Here is a 22816-nt window from a genome sequence, read left to right as displayed (position 1 = left end):
AGTGGTTCCTCTCACTCCAGTCCACAAAGTCACGTATCAGACTCCTGTACTCGTCTTCGCTGTTGTCCCTGATGCATCCAACAATGGCAGTGTCGTCAGCATACTTCTGGACGAGACTCAGCTCTGAGTTGTAGCAGAAGTCTGAAGTGTAGATGGTGAAGAGGAGAGGGGCCAGTACTGTCCCCTGAGGTGCTCCTGTACTGCACACCATAGTGTCAGACTTGATGTCCTTCAGCCTGACATACTGTGGTCGATCAGTAAGGTAGTCCGTCTGATCGACGAACAAGATATTTTGCTCGCCTTTGACTCATAAAAACGTAACGATCAAATGCAAGTTGGTCAGGCTGTTGATGGGTGTTAACTTTCTCATTTTTTATTCACTCATTCAAGTGGCTTTTGTTCTGGTTCTTCCTGAAGTTTGTTGTGGATCTGGTGTCACAGGTATGAACGGTCTGCTTTGAAAAGATCCTGCACGGTTTCTAGTTTTATTGTTTAGCAGAGAAGATGAAGACGGGTTGGAAAGGTTGACAAGAATCTGGAGCCAGTTTTTTCCATATTAAACCTGAAATGAAAGAAAAACAAGTTGAGCCCAGCACAGCCCATAATAGGTCACGTCTGAGCGGAATGTGAGCAGTCAGGTGATCATTGTTTCCCAAAAAGGTTCAAACCTCCTTCCACAGTTTTCTTGTCTCACTTTATTGATGATGGTATTGAGATGCAGGAACTGGCACTTGATTCAGGAAGAACTCGGATGGAAGAAAAGAGGGTTGTGGGGAAGTTGTTTGTAGCGGGATCAGACGGAAGTGTAACTTCAATACTTTCACACGTAGATGAAAACAAGTGCTCTTCTAACCTCTGACGTTATAAACTTTTGCAAGTCTACACAGAACTTCCCAGTTCTAATCTTCTGGTGCAGCTATTAGTCTTCGAATTTGTGTGTATACCTAATAATGTGACTTGAATAATCATCACCAGGAAATGTTTTGGATAAATAGAATCACCTTCTCTCGTCGGTAACTTGAAAGTAAGAAAACTCTCAGGAAAAAGAGAGGTTCGAGGGAAATATTGTGAAATCTGATGGAATTCAAGAAACCTTTATCCAGCTCACTCCGTTTCTCTGGAATCAACTGCAAATATTTGACTCTGGCAAGATGGTGAACGTTGGAACGATCCAGTGATAACTCTGCTCACACCTGCCAAATGTTTCAAGCTTATCGTTTTAGGTTTCAGTGATTGAGTGTTCTTGACCTCATCGTTTTCCTTCCTCCCTGCAGGGCGCCGGTCAGGAGAAGCTGGGCATCTACATCAAGTCCGTGGTCAAAGGAGGAGCTGCAGACATGGTCGGTATCAACAGCTCTAACAGTAACAAGTGAGTTCAGTAGGTTCATCGTCATTGACTCACTTTCTCTCTTCAGGACGGACGTCTGGCGGCTGGCGACCAGTTGTTGAGCGTAGACGGACGCAGCCTGGTGGGCCTGTCGCAGGAGAGGTACGAAAAAAACATGACAATGCTTGAGCTTCTTCTCATCTTTGTCTCCTTAGATTATTTCATCCTCTAAAAGATTCAAAAATAATTAATGATGATAATATTGCTTTCCTGACTTGTTTTTTGAAAATCTGATGCCTCACGCCTTCCTTCTCTGGTCTCAGGGCTGCGGAGCTGATGACAAGGACGGGCTCGGTGGTGACTCTGGAGGTCGCCAAGCAGGGCGCCATTTACCACGGCCTGGCAACGCTGCTCAACCAGCCCAGTCCCCTGATGCCCCGAGGTGACTGTACACTCACACACACACACACACACACCCCGAGCTGCTGTCCGTCAGCGTTGATTAATGTTAGTTTCTGTAAGTCCTTATGACCAAGACCTTTATCTAGACGTTAGACATCTTAACTAGGACTAGTTATTATATTTGTTTTATTAAACCAGTCCTTTTAAAGCTGTACCTGTGATAGTCAACACGGTTTTCGTTATAAATTGTGTTTGAAGGGCTTTTCCAGGTGAGTCGCGATGCAGATTGAGTTGAGATGAAAGTCTGTTTTGGCTCCAACTTTCTTTACGTTTTCCTGACCAACTTCTCCACATGCTCTGGATCATTTAAGTTCCTGCCAGACACGCACTAATATTGATGTCGCAGCGGAAAGAGAGCAGACCTTGCGAGGACAGCGGCTCTTTTGTCGTTTTGTTCAGCTGAAATCCAGCGTGCAGACTGAAGGACACAAATGAGGGTTTGTGGTTTGTGTGCGAGCACACGCTCGCATACGCGGCCCTGGCTTTTTTACGGGGTTGTCCTGCTGTGTGCTGCTCTTTGTCAGCTGGAATGTGACCCCGGATTCATTAAGGAAGTCCTTCTGCCCAGCTCCACAATGAGTGAAACTCCCCAAATCCCCGACCACAGCGCGCTGGAGTTCGCCCGCAGGCGGCGGCCGCTCTCGTCTGCTTGTTCAGAAAACTGAGACGGGGACAAGAATCTTTGTCAGTGGTTCATGGTGGATGTGATGCAAGTATCTAGAAACCATCTCATCCTGACGCGAGGTCAGACAAGTAAAGCTTGGAAATAAAAGGCTGTGACTGCAGTCGGTAGTTTGATTGTTTTTCTCGTGCTCGCAGTCTCTGTGTGCAGAACACAAGCCTCGCACATGTTTCTGGAGGTTTGACTACAGTGGACACAAAGATTATTACTGTACGAAACTGCACATTTTAATTATGACAACACAATGAATTAAAAACGTGTTATAAGTAAGTCAGAGTCTAATCTCATCAATATTGTTGGTTTACATTATTATTATTATTATTATTATTGTTATTGTATTTCCTTTTTTCTCTTTTTTTATTTGATTTAATTGTAATTTCATTTAATTGTTGTTTATGTACTTTTACTTTAATGATGGGCATGTAGGATAGACTCATAATTATAAAAAAGAAAACTTAAAAAAGTAAGTAAGACTTTCCCCCAAATAAATTGAGAATATAAAAACCATAATTTTCACAAGTTTTGTTGACACATCAGAGAAATTAATATGGAGAAATGTGTTGTTAATATATTACCAAAATAATTGTTAGAATGATCTTTATAAATTGTATAATTTATATTTTTGAAAAAATAATATTAAGTAGTTTTAATTGTACTAGCTTGTCACGATAAGTACTGCAATGCCTCTCTTGCCTACAGGCTAAATAAACTCATGTTTACGTATCTTTCTTGATGTTTCTGTTTTTTGGCCCCTTGAGTGATTAAGTTTGAGACCCTGATTTAAATCATCTGTAAAGTCGCGACACACTGATGAGTTTGTTTGGTGCGGTCAAGTTTCTCTTGTCTCTCATTCTCACGGTTTGTGAACATTGAACTTGAACGTTTGTGTGTCTCACAGCCGCTGACCGAGGCCGAGACAAGAACGGGAAGATGCGACCAAAGAGCGAGGGCTTCGAGCTCTACAGCAACTCTGTGCAGAACGGCTCGCCAGAGAGTCCGCAGGCCGGCTGGGACTCGTATCCGGAACCAAAGAAGATGAGCGGGGAAGAGCGGCTGCTGAAGAACCGGGCCGACCACCGCTCCAGTCCCAACGTGGCCAGTGAGTCCACCACCCTCGTGTGTGTGTCCATTTGAAGTCCAACTTGTTTCCAACGATCTTCCTGCATCTCTGAACAGATCAGGGTCAGAGTCCTGCAGGAAAGCCCGTCTACCCGGGCGGCCCCGGGACCAAGATCACCTCCGTCTCCACTGGAAACTTGTGTGCTGACGTAAGTAATGCTGTCGTCCACGTGTGGAATTCCAGTCCCGCTGTGACACCAGCGCACGATTCCAGGCAGACGGCAAAGACTGAGCAACTGTTTTGATTCCCCAGGAGGAGCCACCCTCCCCTCGCCCCGAGGCCTACCCCATCCCCACCCAGACCTACCCCAGAGAGTACTTCACAGTCCCGGCCTCCAAAAGCCAGGACCGGGTGGTGGGTCCTGGTCAAGTTCCCGCACAGCACTGGCAAGGCATGGATGATCGAGAGCGCCTCCCAGTGGTGGACAACGTGCACAACAGCATGCAGGTAAAATGACTTTGTTGTCCTTGAGAAGAGCATTCAATTGTGTGACGTCTCCATGGTAACTGTTGTGTCCTCACACTTTCTGGAGTTGTTTTGTCCAAATATGGCACTTGGCTCGGAGCAGCACAGATGTCAGACGCCGAGATGCCAAAGCGAGGCCACAAACCAACGCGAGACGTCATTGTGGCTCCGTCGGCTTATTTTATAGAGCGAGTGTTTTCTTCCCAGCAGCTCTCGAGAAAACATGGAGGTGTGAGAGAGTCTGTCTCACTGACGGTTTCCTTCTCTCCTCAGAGGATCAATCACTCGCAGGAGGACGTCTATCCACACCCGGCAGGTCTGAGGCCGGACGACAGGATGCAGCCACTCTACCAGCAGGACTACCAGCACAGAGAACTGGACTACCAACACAGAGACCTGGACTACCAGAGGGGGCCACCTGGAGGTGAAGAGGAGTTACTACACAGATAAATAATATGAGCCACTTTAAGAGACACTGTTTAGTCTCGTTACATCAAACACTGTCCAATAATGAAACGCATTAATTTAAGACTGCGACAGAATGAAAATAAATAATTGGTAAAATACCCAAATTTGACACAAAGGTAGTAGAATATGATATTAGGTTATTTTCTTCACAAAATGATATCAATGTTCAACTGTGCTGTATTTACAAAAAATATTATTTTTATTTTTGGTTTTAATTAAACTTAATTTTCAAACTCATCCTGGCGATGACTGAGGACAAGAGGATACAGTGGACTCCAGAAGCTTTTAAATCTGATTTAAAACAAATGAAAGTAGTTACGACTTCGCCAAGAGTCATTTGGTCTGTAAATTCTGCATCACCACAGTCAAGTACTCAACAATAGTACAAATATATACTTGTTACTACAGTATCATAATGCATCATAATATATTATAATTGTTGGCCCTGTATCATGAGCTGTATTGTATCTCCAGATTCCCCACAGACACACAAACCTAGTTATAATTGTACTTTAAACTTTCAAAAGAAAAGGTTAAATCATTGATACGATATTCTACGTACAGACGATAAAAAGTAAAACAATGTCATGTGAGATCTGACTCGATGTGTGTGTGTGTGTGTGTGTGTTGAAGGTCCGGACCACTGGGCGCCACAGCCACAAGTGTCCTCCTCCCTGGAGTCCTCCACGTCCAGTCAGGAGCACCTCAACTTCTCCGCCTCGTCCTCATCCTCCAACAAGGCCTCCACTCAAAAGACTGGACCGGGTCGGTGGAAGACTCCGAACGCACCTCACGCCGTGCAGCCACACCCGGCTCAGCAGCCGTCGAGATCCGACCTGCCTCCCCCGCCTCCACCTCCTCCCGCCCCATACCCGGATCCGTACGACCACTACGACCCGCAGACGGAGCTGCCTCTGCCGCCGCCTCCCGCCGCCATCAACCCCGTCGCTGCCCAGCAGGCCGCTGACCGCAAGAAGCGTGAGGAGCAGCAGCGCTGGTATGAGAAGGAGAAGGCTCGACTGGAGGAGGAGAGGTAACCTTTGACCTTGTGCACGTCTTTCTTAGCTGAACACTAATGATGTTGTGTCGCCAGAGAGAGGAAGAGGAGGGAGCAGGAGAGGAAGCTGGGCCAGATCCGGGCCAATCCTGTCATGCCTGTACAGCCTCACAACAACGGGGGAGCAATGCCGCCTCCTCACCACCAGCCCCCCATGGGGTCTATGGCACCTCCCCAGCCCTATCACCCCCCTCAGCCCCAGCCACCCCCCTCCAGACCAGAGAAACTGTCCAGTCTCCCGAGGACAGCAGTTCCTCCCCCAATCAACGTTGCCAACCCTGCAGGTAGCATCTCTTGAACTGAAACATGAGAAAAACATTAATGTTTATTTCAGACTATAGGTCGCAAAATCTCTTATGTTTCTTAAATGTCAACAGTGCGGCTTGAACCAGAATCAATACTCTGGTTCAACTCTCTGGCCTCAAACAGAGTTAATGTGGTACACATCGCTCTAAAATCTGTCAAAAATGTTTTAGTGCGGCTTTTGTTAGAAACAAAGCAGTAGCACAAGACACCATAGTATTAGTTCACGATGCTCTGTTGTATTACTTTGCACACTCTGTAGTACTCTGCAAGGCTGCAAAGTATTTCTCTGTGGGACTCCAGAGTATTACTCCTGGAGATTCCGTAATATTTATATTATACTCAGTGAGGCTTCATAGTATTTCTCTGTGAGGGTCTTTAGTATCTCTGTGAGGCTTTGTAGTATTTCTCAGAGGCTTTGTAGTATTTCTCAGAGGCTTTGTAGTCTTCCTCTGCGTGGCTCTGTTGTATTTCTCTGCAAGGCTTTGTAGTATTTCTCAGAGGCTTTGTAGTATTACGCAGAGGCTTTGGAGTATTCCTCTGCGAGGCTCTGTAGTATTTCTTTGCAAGGCTTTGTAGTATTTCTCTGCGAGGCTCTGTAGTATTTCTTTGCAAGGATCTGTAGTATTTCTTTGCAAGGCTTTGTAGTAGTTCTCTGCGAGGCTCTGTAGTTTTTCTTTGTGAGTGATGTAGTAGTTCTCTGTGAGGCTTTGTAGTATTTCTCTGTGAGGCTCTGTAGTATTTCTATGCAAGGCTTTGTAGTATTTCTCTGTGAGGCTCTGAAGTATTTCTATGCGAGGCTCAGTAGTATTTCTCTGTGAGGCTCTGTAGTATTTCTATGCGAGGCTCAGTAGTATTTCTCTGCGAGGCTGGGTAGTTTTCCTCCACTATTGAATCCACACTCCACAGCTTTGTCTTCAAGGGTGTTTTGTTGCAGGGATGGACACGGTGATCCGGGAGCTCCTCCCTCAGCAGCAGCCGCGGACCATCGAGAGAAGAGACCTGCAGTATTTCACCATCAGTAAAGAGGAGCTCTCGGCCAGTGACAGTCTCTCTCCAGACCCCTGGAAGAGAGACGCTCGTGAGAAGGCCGAGAAGCAGCAGCAGCTTCACATCGTGGATCTTCTGGACAAGGAGATCCAGGACCTGCAGGTGAGCAGGGCACACTTAGCCTGACTCTGGACTGAGGGAATGTGGTTGAGCGAGGGTTAAAGAGGATGTTGTCTCCAGGCCAAACCCGAGCGGACGGCGGAGGAGAGCGACCGGCTGAGGAAGCTGATGCTGGAGTGGCAGTTCCAGAAGCGCCTGCAGGAGTCCAAGCAGAGTGACGATGACGAAGAGGAGGAGGACGACGAGGACGTGGACACCATGATGATCATGCAGAGACTAGAGGCCGAGAAGAGAGCCCGGGTAAGAGTTGACTTGGGTGGAGGACTCACAGCTGTAGACCACCATGTAGAGAATAAGGATTCCATTTGAACTCGGAGGGAAGTGGACCTCTTCCTCTGAATGCGCCGCTCTGTGCATCTGCAACATGCTTCTGTCATCGCTTTGCCATGCTGAGCTGCTTAAAGCTGACTTGGCTGAGGGGCCGCCGCTCGCCGCTGTAGCCCGTTTGCATGATGTGGAGCGACTGATGAGACGTTCGCTTGCGCCTCAGCACTCGCTCGCCACACCATGCAAACGCAGCGTCGCGCTGTGCTGTGACGTCGTCGGACATGAGGGAAGTTGAAACGGCAACTCTCGATGGTTACGGCAGCGCCTGAAGACGAATCAATGAATTATGATTAGTGGTTGTCGCCAGAACATACGGGGACATCATCTTCAACGACACACGGCGTTAAAATAAAAGTATGAGTTGGACTTTAGCTTTGTTGTTTAAATGTTTGAGGTCATTTGTCGCAGCCAAACACAGAAGTTGTATGAAAGTACATCAGTGCCGTCACAATAATGAACGTATAAACGTATAATACATGTTTACTATTGCCAACATTTTTATATTGAATTTAAAAGGCCATGAATTCAAATATATTGAATTAAGAAAATTGATTTAGATTTATTGGAATTAGAATATAAAAATAATTAATTTAGAAAATATTCAACTTTTTAAAATTCAACAAATCAACCTTTTGATATAGAAATTATTATAGATATTATTGTATTTAATAAAAATGAATTCAATAAACGCATAACTGACATATTTAATTAAAGAACAAGTTAAATCTTTTAATATTTAAATGATTGGATTTCATTATTCCATAAAAACAACTTCAACCTTCAAATATATATTGAATTAAATTATTGAATACATTATTAAATAATAAGTAAAACCAATATCAATGAATAATTCAAAGTTTCAAATGATATGAAGTGTTTAACTGGTTAAATTCAAGTTTAAAATGTTAAATTAAACCCTTCAAAGTCATCCGTCAGGCTCAAACTAAAGCATAGTTAAGTGAAAGTAGTTCGGGGATCGACCAGCAGATGGCGTCTTTGAGCAGTGAGTCGTGCGAGTGATTCCCTGAGCATCAAGTCTTACTTCGATATAGGACAAACCTGACCACGAGTGGAAGACAGAGCAGGACGAAGGACAGTTCTGAGGCAGCAGCAAACTAATGTCTTCACTTGACTGAATGTCCCTCCTCCCTCCTTTCCTTCCCTGCTCATTTTGCTGATGGTTTCCTCGCACACTCCTCTTTTAGGGACGCTCCCTCCTCCCCCTCTCACACTCTTCTTCTCTTCTTCAGCAGCAGCAGACTGCTGTCCCAGCTATCTCTGTTCTAGACTTGGTATGTTCTTCCTGTAACTGACTGCTCCCCCTTCCTCCCCCACTACCTCACCTCACCCCTCTCTGGGTCCTGCCTGTCCTCACCCTTTGAGTCGACCGGGCGCCGCTCCGGGTGCTTGTCGTGAAGCCTGCATGAGTTCATGGTCCATGTGATCAGACGCTGCTCGTCATGTGACTCATCTATCCATCCATCTGTCAGCTCTTCTTCGAGGGTCCCGAACACCCGTCCTCTCTCTGTCAGACTTCTTGCCACGCCTCCTCTTGCATGATTATTGACGTCACGTCCAAGATGGACGCACAGAAACTTGCTGCAGGCCGTCCAGAACCGAAGCGTGAATCTGGACGAACCAGTGTCCAGATGTGTTTTTACCGCTGCAGGGTTGAGTTGAAGACTGAGCAGAACTGACCCAACATTCATGTCATCTCATGTCCCGTGTGGTGGACGTCCGGGCGCTCGCGGCCTGGACCCGTGTTGCATGTGGACTTTTGCATGCGTGTCGTGTGTTCGACGACGGTGTCGCTCGCTTGTGACGCCCTAACGTGACTCTCTCCCTCTCTCCTCCGGGTGGTGCCGACAGCTGCAGGACGAGGAGCGGCGGCGTAAGCAGCAGCTGGAGGAAATCCGGAAGCGTGAGGCGGAAGAACGAGTGAAGCAGGAGGAGGAGAGGAGGTGGAGGGAGGAGGAACGAGCCAAGAGGGAGGCCGAGGAGAAGGTCGGGGCCTTTCTCTTTTTTTTTAAAATGTTTTTATTTTAGATGCAAGTGAATAATTTATTCTTTGAAGTTATCAACATTGACTGGCAGTAGCTTTGTGTTCTAAATGATCATTTATTTATATTTAGAGGAATGTATTTTTCTTTAAATATCGGTGTCATCGGAATATTGAATATTTAACATTTCAAATTTGTTTTGAGCAATTTAAGGAAATTATTTCTGTTTAAAATGTTGCATTTTATTTTGTTAAATAATTGAATTCAATGAATAACATTTTTATTTAAATAAATTAATATTTTATTTGCTTGATGCATAAACATTTTTTGGGTATTATTATACCATAAAAATGTTGTATTACATTTTTAATTTTTAATTGGACTGTCATACTATATAGAAAAAACAACAACATTTAAAAGAATATTAGAAAAATGGAATTTATTAAAAATGAAAGAAATCCTACATTTATATACAGAAATTATTGAATCAAATTATTTAAAAAGAAATTCAAACATTCAATACTCAGATGAAACCGATTTACTTCCATATTCACCGTTTGTGCCTTTAAATACATTAAGAAAATGAAATTTAAATGACAATGAATGGTAAAAAAAAGATAAAACGTCAACTTTTATGTTTAATGTATATTTTATTATAAAGGAAAACTTTACAGATTTTATTGATAATGAAATGACTTGTTTATATTGTTTACTATACTTGCCTTATGTGTTTGTGTATTCATTTTATTTTAATTATCATTTAATGAATTATAGTTCATGTCAAAATCAGTTTGCTGGAACACGTGGACATTGAAACTGTTGAATGTTGTTTCTGATCATTTTCAAGATGTTTATTGAGATGATACAAGTCAGCATGTCTCCAACCCCTGTAATGTGCCGTGTCGTGTGACCTCCCCGCCCACCTGAAGCACGCCCCCCCTCCATGTTGTTGTTGTCGTGTCAGCAGGTTGTTTATTGTGGAAGCAGTTTGAGTTTATTCATCCATCAGTGGGTTCAGACACATACCCCCCCAACCACCTCATACCATCATCCATGACATGCTCAGTGGTCCCTGACGCCCACTAATCCAGTTCCCTCAGATCTGGCCACACACTGCGCCCTCTAGAGGTCGAACTGCTCGCGGCACCTCCACCACGCGGCTCAGAGCTGCAACGAGAAGACGACCGTACAGCTGCTCCGACTACACGACTCATTCCAGAAAGCAGGTTCTCTCACACGTGCCCCCCAAGGAGGACCAGCACACCAGGAGTGGTGGTCCGCTGGAGTCGCTTCAGCCGTAGTCGTCCTGTTAGCCAGTCTGTCCTCAGTCACACCAGCAAACGTTTGAGGCGTAGAAACACACCTGAAGCTCTGAACCGGCATGTTAGGAACCATGTTAGCTGCTCAGCTGTGACCTAGTCCTGGTGTAGATCAGGTCTGTTTCTGGAGGTGCTTGTGATCCTTCTCTGAGCACTTGATGAGGCTTGTTGTTTAGCTGCATGTGCTCTGAGAATACTTAGGCTAACAAAGTAGCTGTTCTAGACCTCAGCCATGAGTTTGACCGAGTCATTGCTCATCTGCCATGCTAGCACTGTTATTGTGTTTGTTATTGTGGTTTTGGTTCCCAAAATCTGCTTGCGCCGTTATTAGCCTTTTTTTTTTTTTGCTTTAGCAATGTTGACTCGCCTGCTATGTTGGCTCATGCTATGTTAGCTCCTCTGACACCTTTGCTTGTTTAGCTAGTCTCCTGTTGGCTCCTCTGAACTTTTAGCTTGTCTTCTGTTGGCGCCTCTGAAATTTTAGCTTGTCTTCTGTTAGCGCCTCTGAAATTCTAGCTTGTCTTCTGTTAGCTCCTCTGCAATGTTAGCTAGTCTTCTGTTGGCTCCTCTGAAATTTTAGCTTGTCTTCTGTTGGCGCCTCTGAAATTTTAGCTTGTCTTCTGTTAGCGCCTCTGAAATTCTAGCTTGTCTTCTGTTAGCGCCTTTTCAATGTTAGCTTGTCTTCTATTGGCTCCTTTGAAATGTTAGCTTGTCTTCTGTTAGCGCCTATGCAATGTTAACTTGTCTTCTGTTAGCTCCTCTAAAATAGTAACTCGTCTTCTGTTAGCGCCTATTCAATGTTAGCTTGTCTTCTGTTGGCTCCTCTGAAATGTTAGCTTGTCTTCTGTTAGCCCCTATTCAATGTTAGCTTGTCTTCTGTTAGCTCCTATACAATATTAGCTTGTCTTCTGTTAGCGCTTCTGAAATGTTAGCCTGTCTCTTGATAGCTCCTCTGCTAGGCTAGCAATATTCCCGAGTCGTGCAAGAATGCTTTCGGTCAGCTGATGTCCGCCTGATGACACGTGGCGGTGGTAGTTAGTGGGGTACCTAGAGTAGTGTACCCGGTGTTGTGGAGCGTACTAACCGGATGTCCCCCCTCCAGAGGAGACAGGAGCAGGAGTACTACACCCGCCTGGAGGCGGAGCGGCGCCGGCAGCACGACGAGGCGGAGCGAAAGCTGCTGTCGCCAGACGAGCCGGCCGGTGTGTATCGGCCCCCGCTCCCGCGGGACTACCAGCCCCCACACAACCCTACTAACACCCCCCCGCCACCCCCCCAGAGAAACACCTCCTACCTCAAAACCCAGGTCGCCTCCCCCGACACGCTCTACACCGCCAAGTTCGTCTCCTACGCGGGCGATGACGAAGACGAGGAGGACGCCACGAGAGCGGCGAGCGGCGGCGGCCAGTCAGGTCAGGTCAAGCTGTCGGCGACCCGGAAGTCGTACGGCGACCTCCCGGCCGTCTCGCCCAATCGCAGCAAGCCGCAGCCGCCGCCCACTGCTCGCAAACCCCGTCCTCTTTCCGACGGCATCTTCCTGTCGGCTTCCTTCCAGACGCCGGTCAACAACTCCAACAGTACAGGCCCCCCCCTTCCTGCCAAACCCAGCTCCGGCCCCCCCGGAGGCTTTAAAGGTAGAACCGGAGAGAGGAGTCAGGCAGCAGCGCCCTCTAGAGCTCAAACACTCATCTTCACTCTCTCCTCCATCTTGTTTCTGTCCTCCACCTTTTCTTCGTTTACACCTCAAATTGACCTTCAGCCAATCAGAGATGTAATTGTTGTAGCTCCGCCTCTTTGAGTTTCTGAGTGTCCTTCCTCCTCCAATCATCACCCTCCTCCAAATCCTCCTCTTCTCCATGAGTCGACAGAAAAAGCAATCGATAATCACCTTTTTCAGATTTGAGATCCAGCCAATCGTAGTACTGTTGGTGTTGTCGCTCGCCGCCTCCCGTGTGTCTGGTTGGTGTCTGCTCGGGACGGACGGGTGTGGGTTCAACGCCCGCCGTCCCCCATAATGCCCTTTGCTTAGCGGTGTTTGGCTGTCCGGGAAGAACCTCACGCTGCAGCGTCTGTGGATGTCAAAGAGTTTAGAAAGAAAAGTCCAACTAAATCTAAATAGATAAAAAATGTGAAAGAAGTAGATCTGATGAGCGAAGGAATTAGAAACTTTATGTCGAATAACGAGGTGAGAAAATTCAAGAAACAAAAACGTTTCTTGTCAAAAAATAACATATAATCAACACGAGGAGGTAAATGACAGTAAGACTTGATTCTTGTTCACATTTTGTTTTATTTGACTTAAATTATCAACATTTCAACCGCTGAAAAAATTAATTATGAAAAAGTAAAATACCTGAAAAGGTGAAAAATAAAGTCAGAAATCTTGAGAATTCCAGTAGAAATCACGAGATGTCGGGTAAAGATAAAAAAGACGATAAAGTCATGGTCAGGAAAGAGTAAAGGATCAAAATCACTACAAGATTTAAAGATAATAATCCAAATGAGCAGAAAGAAATGTGAGAAAAACAGAAGTATTTACCAGTGAAAGTATAGAAAGTAAATGATAGTTAAAACTAATATGAAAAGAGAAAGTCTAGTTTAAAAGTTCAACATCCACAGACGAAAACTTTAACATCCAAGCGACCAAACACAAACCCACTAATGCACTGCTGCGCCCCACAAACCCCCACAAACACCATCTAAACCGCATGTGGCTTCAAACCACTCGCTGCTCATAACACGACTCTTTTGCTTTTATCTGTCGCTTCCTGCTGCTCCCGCACCGACCTCTGACCTCTAACTCTCTCTTCTCCGCTGGCTTGTCGCCGACACTGCTCATCGTTTTCCCACAAGCCTTTGCAGCGACTCGTCGGCTGGAGCCGCTCGGTGTCGGGAAGTGATGACTCAACACTTTTCCAATCACTGCGTCGTTACGTTGTCTCTTTAGCTATGTTAGCATGTTAGCTTATTTAGTGTGTCGTCATCTTGAAGAGCGACTATTCAGTACAAAAGTATTAGATTATACTTGTATTGAACAGAATTTTAATTCAAAATAAAAGGTTTCAACATTGAGTTAAATAAAACCTTTAAATATTCTGCACATATAAACGTAGTAGTTTTAACCACAATAATGTTAATCAAAGTACCAATACTGGTATTTTTACCTAGCTTTCAAGCTAATATGCTGTATTTTCTAAAACAAATTTGCTGTGTTAGCTTACATGTGTTTTAGCGGCACTAGCATGCAAGCTACATTAGCACTTATTTTCTTTTTGTTTTAAGCATATCATCTACATTCTTTTTTACAAAAGTATTTCAATATAGTGTTGTTTACTCTGAATGTTATTGGTGAGTCATCAGTTGTTAGCTTCTTAGCCACATTACTTTTCATGTCGCTATTAGCATTACATATAATTTGACTATTAGCATTACTGATCATGTTGCTATTAGCATTATTGCTCATGTGGCTGTTAGCATTACTGCTCATGTGGCTAATGAAATACTAGAAAATAGGCATTAGTGACTATATGCTAACTTTTATTAGCAGGTCAGCAACAGTAACTATTATTGTTAACATTAGCGTTCATGTTAGCGCCACCATCTGACACGTTCCCGACATGTCGCGGCTCCACTCTGATGTCTCCTGCTCGACGAGGAACAAAGTCTCGGTAACATCTGATCGTCGGCAGCTCCGTCAAAACATCTAATCTTGATTAAAAACACACTTGGAATTATTCGTCCAAGAAAAGCTCAAATTCACACCGACCGTTCCGGACCTCAGTTTCGGGCCCGGACGGAGGAATTCTGTTGTTGTTCGTGAAAACAAACGTGACGGAGCTGACTGCGGAACTTGCCGTCGTCACTGTCGTGTCCACCAGACGTGTAATTGTACTTCAAATATGACCTTCCTGACTGTACAGGATACAAAGACAAAGAAAAGTATTTATTCTTAAAAATAGTTGTTATGATGCAAGTAACTTTCTCTTTAAGCTTTCAATGGCGTTACGTTTAGTAGTTAAAAAAAGACACGTTTGGTTGACACGATGCGACAATCCAGAGGGTCAAAGGTCAAGTTTACTTACCATGTTGATAAACTTGACCCGACCCGGCGTCCACAGACCATGTGACCTGCTTCTCCTTCACAGCCTTTTTAACTCCTCGCTGCTCGAGTTTCTTCTCTAGGTTTTCTCTTCTTCTTCTTCTTCTACTGCTGCCGCTGCTGCTGGTCTGTGAGACTAATGTGACCCGAACACAAGTCGTCCGGTTCCGTCGTCCCGGGTTCTCTCTTCAGAGACCTGGGAGCGGCGCCCGGCTGCTCGTAACGTGGCGACGATCTGTGACGGTTCTGACTCTGCTCTCACCGTGACAGGATTTAACTCGTACACTGGAAACTCTGCAGGACTTGTAGGATCAGGGGACGTCCTCAAGGACCCGCGGGACAAATGGAGCAAGAGGTGAGGGGGTCATGTTGGATAATGATTGATGTGAGAAGAAGAAATACAGTAAATATTCAAGGAGATATTTGATCAAATGTTGAGCGCCCCCTGCAGTCGAGTGACCTGCCGTGTCTTCCAGTCAGGAGCAGGAGAACTCCAACCCCGGCGCTCCGGAGAGTTTGACGTTCAAGGAGCGCCAGCGTCTCTTCTCTCAGGGGAAGGAAGTGTCCAACAAGGTGAAGGCGTCCAGGAAGCTGATGGAGCTGGAGAACGAGCTCAACACCAAGCAGTAGATCCCGGGAATCATTTTTCAATCTCTTATTAACTGACCAATAACTGGATGGTTGCCGTGGCGACCGGGCTTGGGCGGAAGTTCCCCCCGGGGTTTCGGAGTGGAGGAGCAGGGGACGTCGGAGTGGGCGGAGCTTATTTTAAAAACTTTTTACCTTTTTAAGTTGATTTCCACGTTCCAACGACGACTGGACGCCCGCGAGTAAAACACTGTCAAGAAACAAAGTTCCAGTTCGTAGACGATCAGTTGGTTTTAGAGGGAAAAAAAACCAAATCTTAAGAATATTTTTCCACGTTTTACTAATTTAATCAGAAATATTTGAACGGTTTGTTTCCTGCTTTTTAAATTAAAATAATCTTTGGCTTTTTTTTTTCTACATTTTAATGTTTTTTCAACTTTTTTAATTTGAATTTTAACCGGATTTCTTTTATTCTGATTTAAGCCGACACGAGCGCCGCTGGTAGGATGAGCGACATTACTGTAAATATGGGGTCCACGACTGTTGTACTACTGTAGAAAAAAAACCCACCACGCTCTTATTTTGGAAGTTCAAACCGGAACTTCGTCTTTCTTTTCTCTGCAGTCGTGTGAGCTTTTGTTTCGAGTGACTTTTTTCTGGACGGATATTTATTCCAGACGTTTGCACAATAACTGTTTCGGGGGCGGAAGCGTCCGTCGATCCGTTCGTTTCACCAGCGACTGTTCGAACCCGTGACGTTCACTTCTGCTGCTCTGACCGTGACGTTCCAGGTGTTTCCTCTGACGTGCGTGCATGTGTGTGTCGGGTTCTCTAACTAAAACTCTGTGACATCACTACAGCTGGCCCCGCCCCTCACTCGCCCCCTCCAGGAACTATTCAAGCCCATCTAGGTTTAAATGAACTGAATCATAAGTGGTTTCATCTTTTTTTTGTAAATCATTAATAAAGACAGATTTTTCAACAGTGGTCGAGTCGAAGCTTCTGTGAACATTGACGATTTATTCACAACCTGTTGAACTTTTCACACGCGTGTCTTTCATGATCTTCCTCCGTCCTTTTATTTTCACACTCTGGCTTCCTAAGAAGAATAAAGAGCTTGTCGTCCTCGACACGTCCTGCACCTGAAACACAAACATTTAAAGTAAAAGATTGTTCGTACATATTGAACTACTGAACTATACAAGTCATATTATAACTTATTTTACACACATTGATAAGAAAAACTAAAACGATATTTGATCAAGTATTTGATTTATTACATCTGCCAAGGAGATTTTGTGTCCCAGTGTCGGAGCAGAATAACCATCTGGATCCAAAACGCTGCTGTTGCACATGGAATGTTTTTGAAGATCTTGTCTGACAATAAAGCAGGATTTTTAAAAAAAAGTGATTAATCTTAGTGAAGTACTTTATTTAAAAAAATGTTTGAGAGATGCTAATTGGGAAACAGCTCCACCTTGTGGCTACACGAGTGAATTACATAGTAAACAACCTTGAAAAGTATAAGTGATTTTTCTTTAAACGTCTCTTACGTTCATGCTTCATCTACTCCGCCTGGCCTGTGGAGGTCGGGAAACAACCTGCAGGGGAACATAAGAGATCGTCTCATGATCCTGGAGGTGTTGGTGTGAGATGATAAGAACCTCCGCTGCAGCAGTGGGTCGACGTAACTAGCGTGCCCGACCAGCACCAGCTCCTGGTTGACCTGGACTCCATTGACGGCGACGTCCACCATCAGGCGTTCTGTGTTCGACGATTCTCTGAAGATGACTTGAAGGTCCGCGTCCCACACACGGTGCTGGAAGAAGGTGACTGCTTCCTCTGACCACTGCTGTCCTGACGGCCTGAGCCCCCTCAGCGTGCAGGGGTGCGTCAGTCTAGGGAGCCTCAGCAGCTGGTCGGGGGGCCTCTGCAACTTGAGGAAGTCCAGGTACGGCAGACGCTCGCTGCGACCGTAATCCACCAGGTCCAGCAGCAGCAGCTCGGTGCCGACATCTACGATCTCAGCCCGGCACCACGTGGAGTCCAACTCCATCAGGCAGGACTCCCCGGGGCGGACGAGAGCCTCAGGGAAAGGCGACAAGTCTCCAGGAAGTCCTTCCATCACCGACGACACACTGGTCAGTGTCGGGAGCGACGATTCTAGAACGACGCAGAAGTCTGAGGGCGACACGCAAGCAGAGACCAAACCAGAGTACGGTTTGTCCAGAACAACCGGAGCGAAGTGGAGACGCCGCTGTGGACCTTCATCTGTAGGAATGTCGGGGTCAAGCAGCTGCTCCAAGAACCAGAGCTTCTCAACGTGATTGACTAGTTCTGAGGTTTCTCTGCTAAGGTCATGAGAGTCTAGTTCTTCAACACACCTTGTCCTGCTCAGCACGTCCACCTCTGCCCTCTTAGATATTTCCACAGGAGCTGCCAGGTCGCTCGTCCTGCTTAGTCTCTGGTCCTGGACTGTCGCCACTGATGGCATCTCAGAGTCACCAGAACAAGAGTCTGAGCTTGAAGAAGGGGAAAGACTCGCCACCGAGTTACCCTCCGTCAACTTCTGCTCCACTGGATCCTCGACTTCCTCCGATGGTTCTTCTTCGTGGATCACCTCAATGTTTACTTTCCAAACAGTTTGAATTTGTTGGAGAAACTTGACCACGAGCAGCTTCCCCATCACAGCCTCACCGAAGGACACGTCGCTGGCGTAAGCGCCGGCGTCCATCAGGGAACACGTTACGCTCCATCTCGGCTGACACAGGTAGGAAGTTGGCGGAGTAAAGATCTTCTCCGTCGCCGACGAGTTTCCATAGTCCAGGAAATCGACTATGAACCTAGTCTTTGTAACTTTGGCTTTGACGACAGAACGGTAGATGGCGTCGTCCTCGTCGTACTTGGCGAGAACTATGTCGCCGACCTCCACAGACGAGGCCTCGACAAAGGAACTCCTGGAAACCTGGAGCTTCTCGTACATTTCCAATATGGCTGCTTCATCGTCTGCCAGCTGGACGAAGAAGTGGTTGACCGAGTTGATGTGGGAAACATAACACTTCTTCTTCCCCGCGTCAACGACCTTGTCTGGAATACTGCTGCGTTCACATGACACACCTTTTGTTTTTGGATTCTTCTTTCTCCTACTCTTCATTGTGGACTTCACACCTGTCGAGCTTGCGATGCTTTTCTTGGACTCCTTCTGAGGTTTTTCTGGAGGTTCTAGTGTTTTAGCCCGAGGTTCACTTTTCTGTGTTAAAGGAAGTCTTTGGCTTCCTTTAGGTTTGCGTGTTTTGAGGGTCTTCAGTTTAGGGGATAGACCGAGGATGAGCTTGCTGACTTCCTCGTTGACGCTCACGTCGCCATCGAACAGCTCCACGTCGAAAGCCCCCTGCGCCTCCCCCCTGCCCCTGATGACGGCCCTCACTTGCTTGTACAGGATCATTTCCTCCAGCCACCTCCTCACGTCAGGATAGAGCTGCTCCCTGGGCACGCTGGCGAGCGTGAACTTCACCGCCTGCATCGGCACGTCCAACAAACCGCGAGCGTCTCCTCGGATCAGCGCGATGTCACTTCTCTCACATATGCTGCTGTTTCCGTAATCCACGAAGAACACGGCCAGGTGCTGAGGCGACAGAACGGGCTTCGCCAAACCTCGGTACCACTGACCGTCCAGGTACTTGGCCAGACACAACCGCTCCACATCGTCGCAGGGACTTTCTTCCATAGTTTCCTCCAGAATATTCTTCTCAAGCTCTTCAATCAGGGAGATATTTCTGCTGAGCTGGCAGTACACCTCCCACTGACTGCTGAGGTGTGAGACGTAGACCTCCTCTTCTCTCTCAGGGCTCAGATCAAAGGAGGAGAAGACAAACTCTTTTGTCACTGATAGTCCCTGTGGGTCTCGACGGCCCGGGTACTGCTCCCGATTCCCTTGTGAGTCTGTGTCGGGGGCACGCCTCGGTGACAGAGTGGAATCCAAGTTCATGGAGACCATCAACTCCGACACTCTGCGCGTGCCATCATGAAGGTCGACCAGAAGACTGCTTTTCCGAATCTGGACGACGTGTATTCGTAATTCCTTGTTGGAGGTCAACTTGCTGAACTTGGTGGAGTCCAAGGCGGTCCACAGCTCCCCCGCAGGAAGCATGTCGTGCAGAGAACATCTGAAGGCAAACGGCGGGATCGTGAGGAACTTCTCCGGCATCTTCACGATCAGCTTGTGAGGCACTTTGCTCGTGTTTCCGAAATCAATGAACAGGACTTTGGTCTCGTGCTCCAGGACGTCCATCACGATGCCTCTGTAGAAGTGTCTGTCCTTCAGGTACAGCGCCCCGCATAGAGTGCCGATCTCAGGGTTGGACAGCGTGACCTCCTCCAGCCCGACTCGACCGTAGTGGTCGTACATCTCCTTCATCATCTCCTCAAACTCTGTGTTTCTTCTTCGGCTTCGACACCAGAAATGGTTTGGATTCTGAACATACTCCATGTAACCCACCAAGGAAGAGTTGGTGTGAACTCGCTCTTCTCTGAGGGTCACGTTCAACAGTTGTTCGGTGATCTTCTCCTGACGTGGCAGGCGACAGAATGTCGGGGGGGTGCAGGTCTGAACACGTGCCTCAGGGTTTATCCTCGGGGGCTCTGGTTCGAGGTCCGTCTTCCAACGGTCTTGAACCTTAACGGCCGTGACGATGTACAAGTGTTTGGCTTCATCGTAGTCTTCGATCCTGACGTCCAGCATGTCTCCGAGAAGGCCCACCTTGAGGAGGTCCAGTTGCCGGGAGTCGTTCTGCGAGGACAGGGAACATGGAGCCGCCATGAGCGGCGTGGAGTACAGGTCGCTGGGTAAGCTGCGGACGTTCTCCACTTTGACCGACTCGAAGAAGCCGTAGTCGATGAACCACACGCGCACCTGCGTGTTCAGAGCCACGAGCTGGACCAAGCCCCGGTACCACCTGCCGTCCTTGTGCTGGACCGCGCAGAGAGAGCCCAAGTTCTCCGTCGTCTCTCTGCGCTCCGGCTTGTTTTTGTCTTCGCAGACGGCAGTGAGTTTCTTGGACAGTTCCAGCAACTCGGCGTCTCCACTGGTCACCTGACAGTAGAAGAGTCCAGGGTGGAACGCGGCAGTGACTCGCACGTTCGCTCGGGCGCCACGGTCCAGCTTTGGCCCACGGAAGAACGGTGCTGCTCTGAATCCCTGAACCCCACATACTTGAGTGCCGTTTCTACCTCCATGTTTACTGAACAAATCAGAAACCGGGTCGTTTTTGTTGGCCAGCGGGATTTGGGTCAGTATCTCCACCAGCAGCAGGAAAGTGTGTGTGTCCACGTGTCGGCCCAAGCCGTTCAGAACGACGTCGCGGTTGATCTCCGGGACTTCCAGGAGGAGGACTTTGTGTGGCAGGAGGGCCTTGATGTGACCCCGAATGTTGGTCTTGGGGAGCGTCGAGAAGTAATCCTGCATCACGGAGCAGGAGCTGCCGGTGAACAGCAGGATGTTTGAAAGGAAGCCGCACATGATCTTCGGGGGCAGGTTCAAGAGGTGGTCCGGGCAGGAGGCAACACGGCTCGCATCCACGCTTAAGACGTTTCCGTGATCCATGAGAAAAATGTCCCAGAGGTCCTCCTTCTGGCCATGGATTCTCCCCCTGTGCCAGCGGCCTGAAGACAGATCTTCCACTAAGCAGTTGTCTCCGATGTCCAGGGTGCCTTTGGTCTTTGGGGTGTTGTGGAGCTCCCCCTGGAGGATGCTGTAGTCGAGCTCGCAGACGGACTGGTAGTGACCTTGGAAGTGGATCAGAGTTGCTTCTGGGCTCCAGTCCAGGTGAGTTAACTTGAGGTCCACTGACCAGGAGGCCTTGAGTGGAAATGATTGTGAATCTTGAGACCTGAGAGGGAAACATTGACCGTTAACTTTTTTATAATAAACATGATATTTGCTGCAATTTTTAAGCATAATTTCGCATTTTCTATGGCTGTTGAAAATGAGTATTTGTTGTATGAGCAGTTTTGTCAACAATGATGACTGAATTTTGCCATGATAAATATCTATGGTACAGATGTCCTTCAAAAACATTCTTTTTTCCAGAGAAAACATACGTTGGACATTTCTTCATGGAGCCCATGACCTCTTACTTCTCAGAACTTCCTTCACAGAACCTGCAACAGAGAAGAAACTACATCAGATATTCCAGTAGATCCAGGAGCAGAACCTGCCGCTCAAGGCTGAGGTCAAAGATCTGAACCATTTGTCTTCACATATGAGTTTGGACACATAGTGCGTCAATTTAAATCTGACAATGACAGTCACTGGGTCACGACACAGATTCACACATTAAGATCCACTAAAAACTTACAGCATATTAAAGTGTTAAGAGTTTTATAGAGAATGATGACCATATAAGGACGTGTAGATGAACATCGCTCGTATTATTGAGGCGTAATTACATATTTAATCCTGTAATTAGACTTTATTCTTGTATTGTAATATCCGTGCATCATGTAAAATAATGTAGAAACTTCTGTTTGGTCTCTGGTGTTTTAGAGGAACCTGATAAATAGTATGAACTATTATTATATAGTATTAAGTTTGTGTTTAAGTTCTGTTGATGTTTAGAATTAGTGTTTTGATGTATTAAAGTTGGTTTAATGTGTCTAAATTTGTGTTGTTTGTTTTAAAGTGTGTTTAATTAGTGTTGAGGTTTAGAATTAGTGTTTTGATTTATTAAAGTTGGTTTAATGTGTTCAAGTTGTGTTGATTTTTGTTTTAAAATGTGTTGAGGTTTGTTTTGAATTAGTGTTGTTGATTTATTAACGTTGGTTTAATGTGTTCAAGTTGTGTTGATGTTTAGAATTAGTGTTTTCATGTATTAAAGTTGGTTTGGAACGTTTTTAAATTTGTCTATGTTTTGAAGTGTGCTGAAGTTTGTGTTGAAGTTTGTTTTAAAGTGTGTTGAAGTTTGTGTTGATGTTTGTTTTAAAGTGTTTTGAGGTTTTTGTTGAATTTGTGTTGTTTCTCGTGGATGTTTTCATATGTTGTCTCTGTAAAATAAAGAGGAAAATAACTACATCACTTAGGAAAACGAGAAAACCTTTATATAGATTAATAAAAGGCATTTCCAATTAAAACATTGAAATAACTTCATGAAATTTTTTTTTAACACAGTTTCTTAGACACGTGTAACAACATACGTGTATAGTTGAGAGAAGCACTAGCAAGACGCAGCTAACGAGCTAGCATGCTAAGAGGCACGAGCCAGCTGGACCGACTTTTACACTAAACTTTTAAACTCTTTTAAAAAAAACGTATTTTCACGACAGTGACTTGTTGACTTGACTCTCTGTCCATTGTTGGGGACTGTCTTACCTTATCTCGGCTTCAGGTGCGACACCTGCCGCTAACTTGGAGGAGAAACAATTGTTTGACCTC

General features: G+C 46.1%; 2 protein-coding genes across 24 annotated transcripts in view; one reads left to right on the top strand and one right to left on the bottom strand.

Moving 5' to 3' along the window:
• The window catches only part of afdna (afadin, adherens junction formation factor a), a 63587-nt gene extending 47216 nt beyond the window's left edge, over window positions 1-16371 (top strand). For 7 of the 22 annotated variants that reach the window (XM_087805264.1, XM_087805246.1, XM_087805247.1 and 4 more), the window contains 16 exons: window positions 1275-1340; window positions 1416-1489; window positions 1651-1769; window positions 3370-3570; window positions 3648-3739; window positions 3844-4038; window positions 4330-4480; window positions 5158-5557; window positions 5618-5865; window positions 6822-7036; window positions 7115-7294; window positions 8632-8673; window positions 9251-9385; window positions 11803-12334; window positions 15070-15154; window positions 15276-16371. In XM_087805264.1, the coding sequence (XP_087661390.1) occupies window positions 1275-1340; window positions 1416-1489; window positions 1651-1769; window positions 3370-3570; window positions 3648-3739; window positions 3844-4038; window positions 4330-4480; window positions 5158-5557; window positions 5618-5865; window positions 6822-7036; window positions 7115-7294; window positions 8632-8673; window positions 9251-9385; window positions 11803-12334; window positions 15070-15154; window positions 15276-15429 (2889 nt within the window). In that variant the 3' untranslated portion in view covers window positions 15430-16371. Of the gene's footprint in view, window positions 1-1274; window positions 1341-1415; window positions 1490-1650; window positions 1770-3369; window positions 3571-3647; window positions 3740-3843; window positions 4039-4329; window positions 4481-5157; window positions 5558-5617; window positions 5866-6821; window positions 7037-7114; window positions 7295-8631; window positions 8674-9250; window positions 9386-11802; window positions 12335-15069; window positions 15155-15275 lie in introns of those variants that run through there. The other 15 variants (XM_087805261.1, XM_087805265.1, XM_087805250.1 and 12 more) reach the window with 10 other exon arrangements.
• Window positions 16372-16423: 52 nt separating this feature from the next.
• tdrd15 (tudor domain containing 15) lies at window positions 16424-22789 on the bottom strand. Of its 2 annotated transcripts, XM_087805267.1 has the most exons (5): window positions 22754-22789; window positions 21487-21546; window positions 17052-21275; window positions 16941-16988; window positions 16424-16529 (listed from the first exon to the last, which is right to left on the bottom strand). In XM_087805267.1, exons 2-4 carry the CDS (start codon window positions 21510-21512, stop codon window positions 16943-16945), a joined length of 4296 nt encoding a protein of 1431 aa, XP_087661393.1. In that variant the 5' UTR covers window positions 21513-21546; window positions 22754-22789; the 3' UTR covers window positions 16424-16529; window positions 16941-16942. The 2 variants fall into 2 exon arrangements, with proteins under 2 accessions (XP_087661393.1, XP_087661392.1); XM_087805266.1 differs by having other exon boundaries at window positions 16941-21275.
• Window positions 22790-22816: the final 27 nt, after the last annotated feature.

Source organism: Callionymus lyra, chromosome 13, assembly GCF_982586985.1.
Source record: "Callionymus lyra chromosome 13, fCalLyr1.hap1.1, whole genome shotgun sequence".
NCBI lineage: Eukaryota > Metazoa > Chordata > Actinopteri > Syngnathiformes > Callionymidae > Callionymus > Callionymus lyra.
This window is presented reverse-complemented; position numbering and strand designations above follow the sequence as displayed.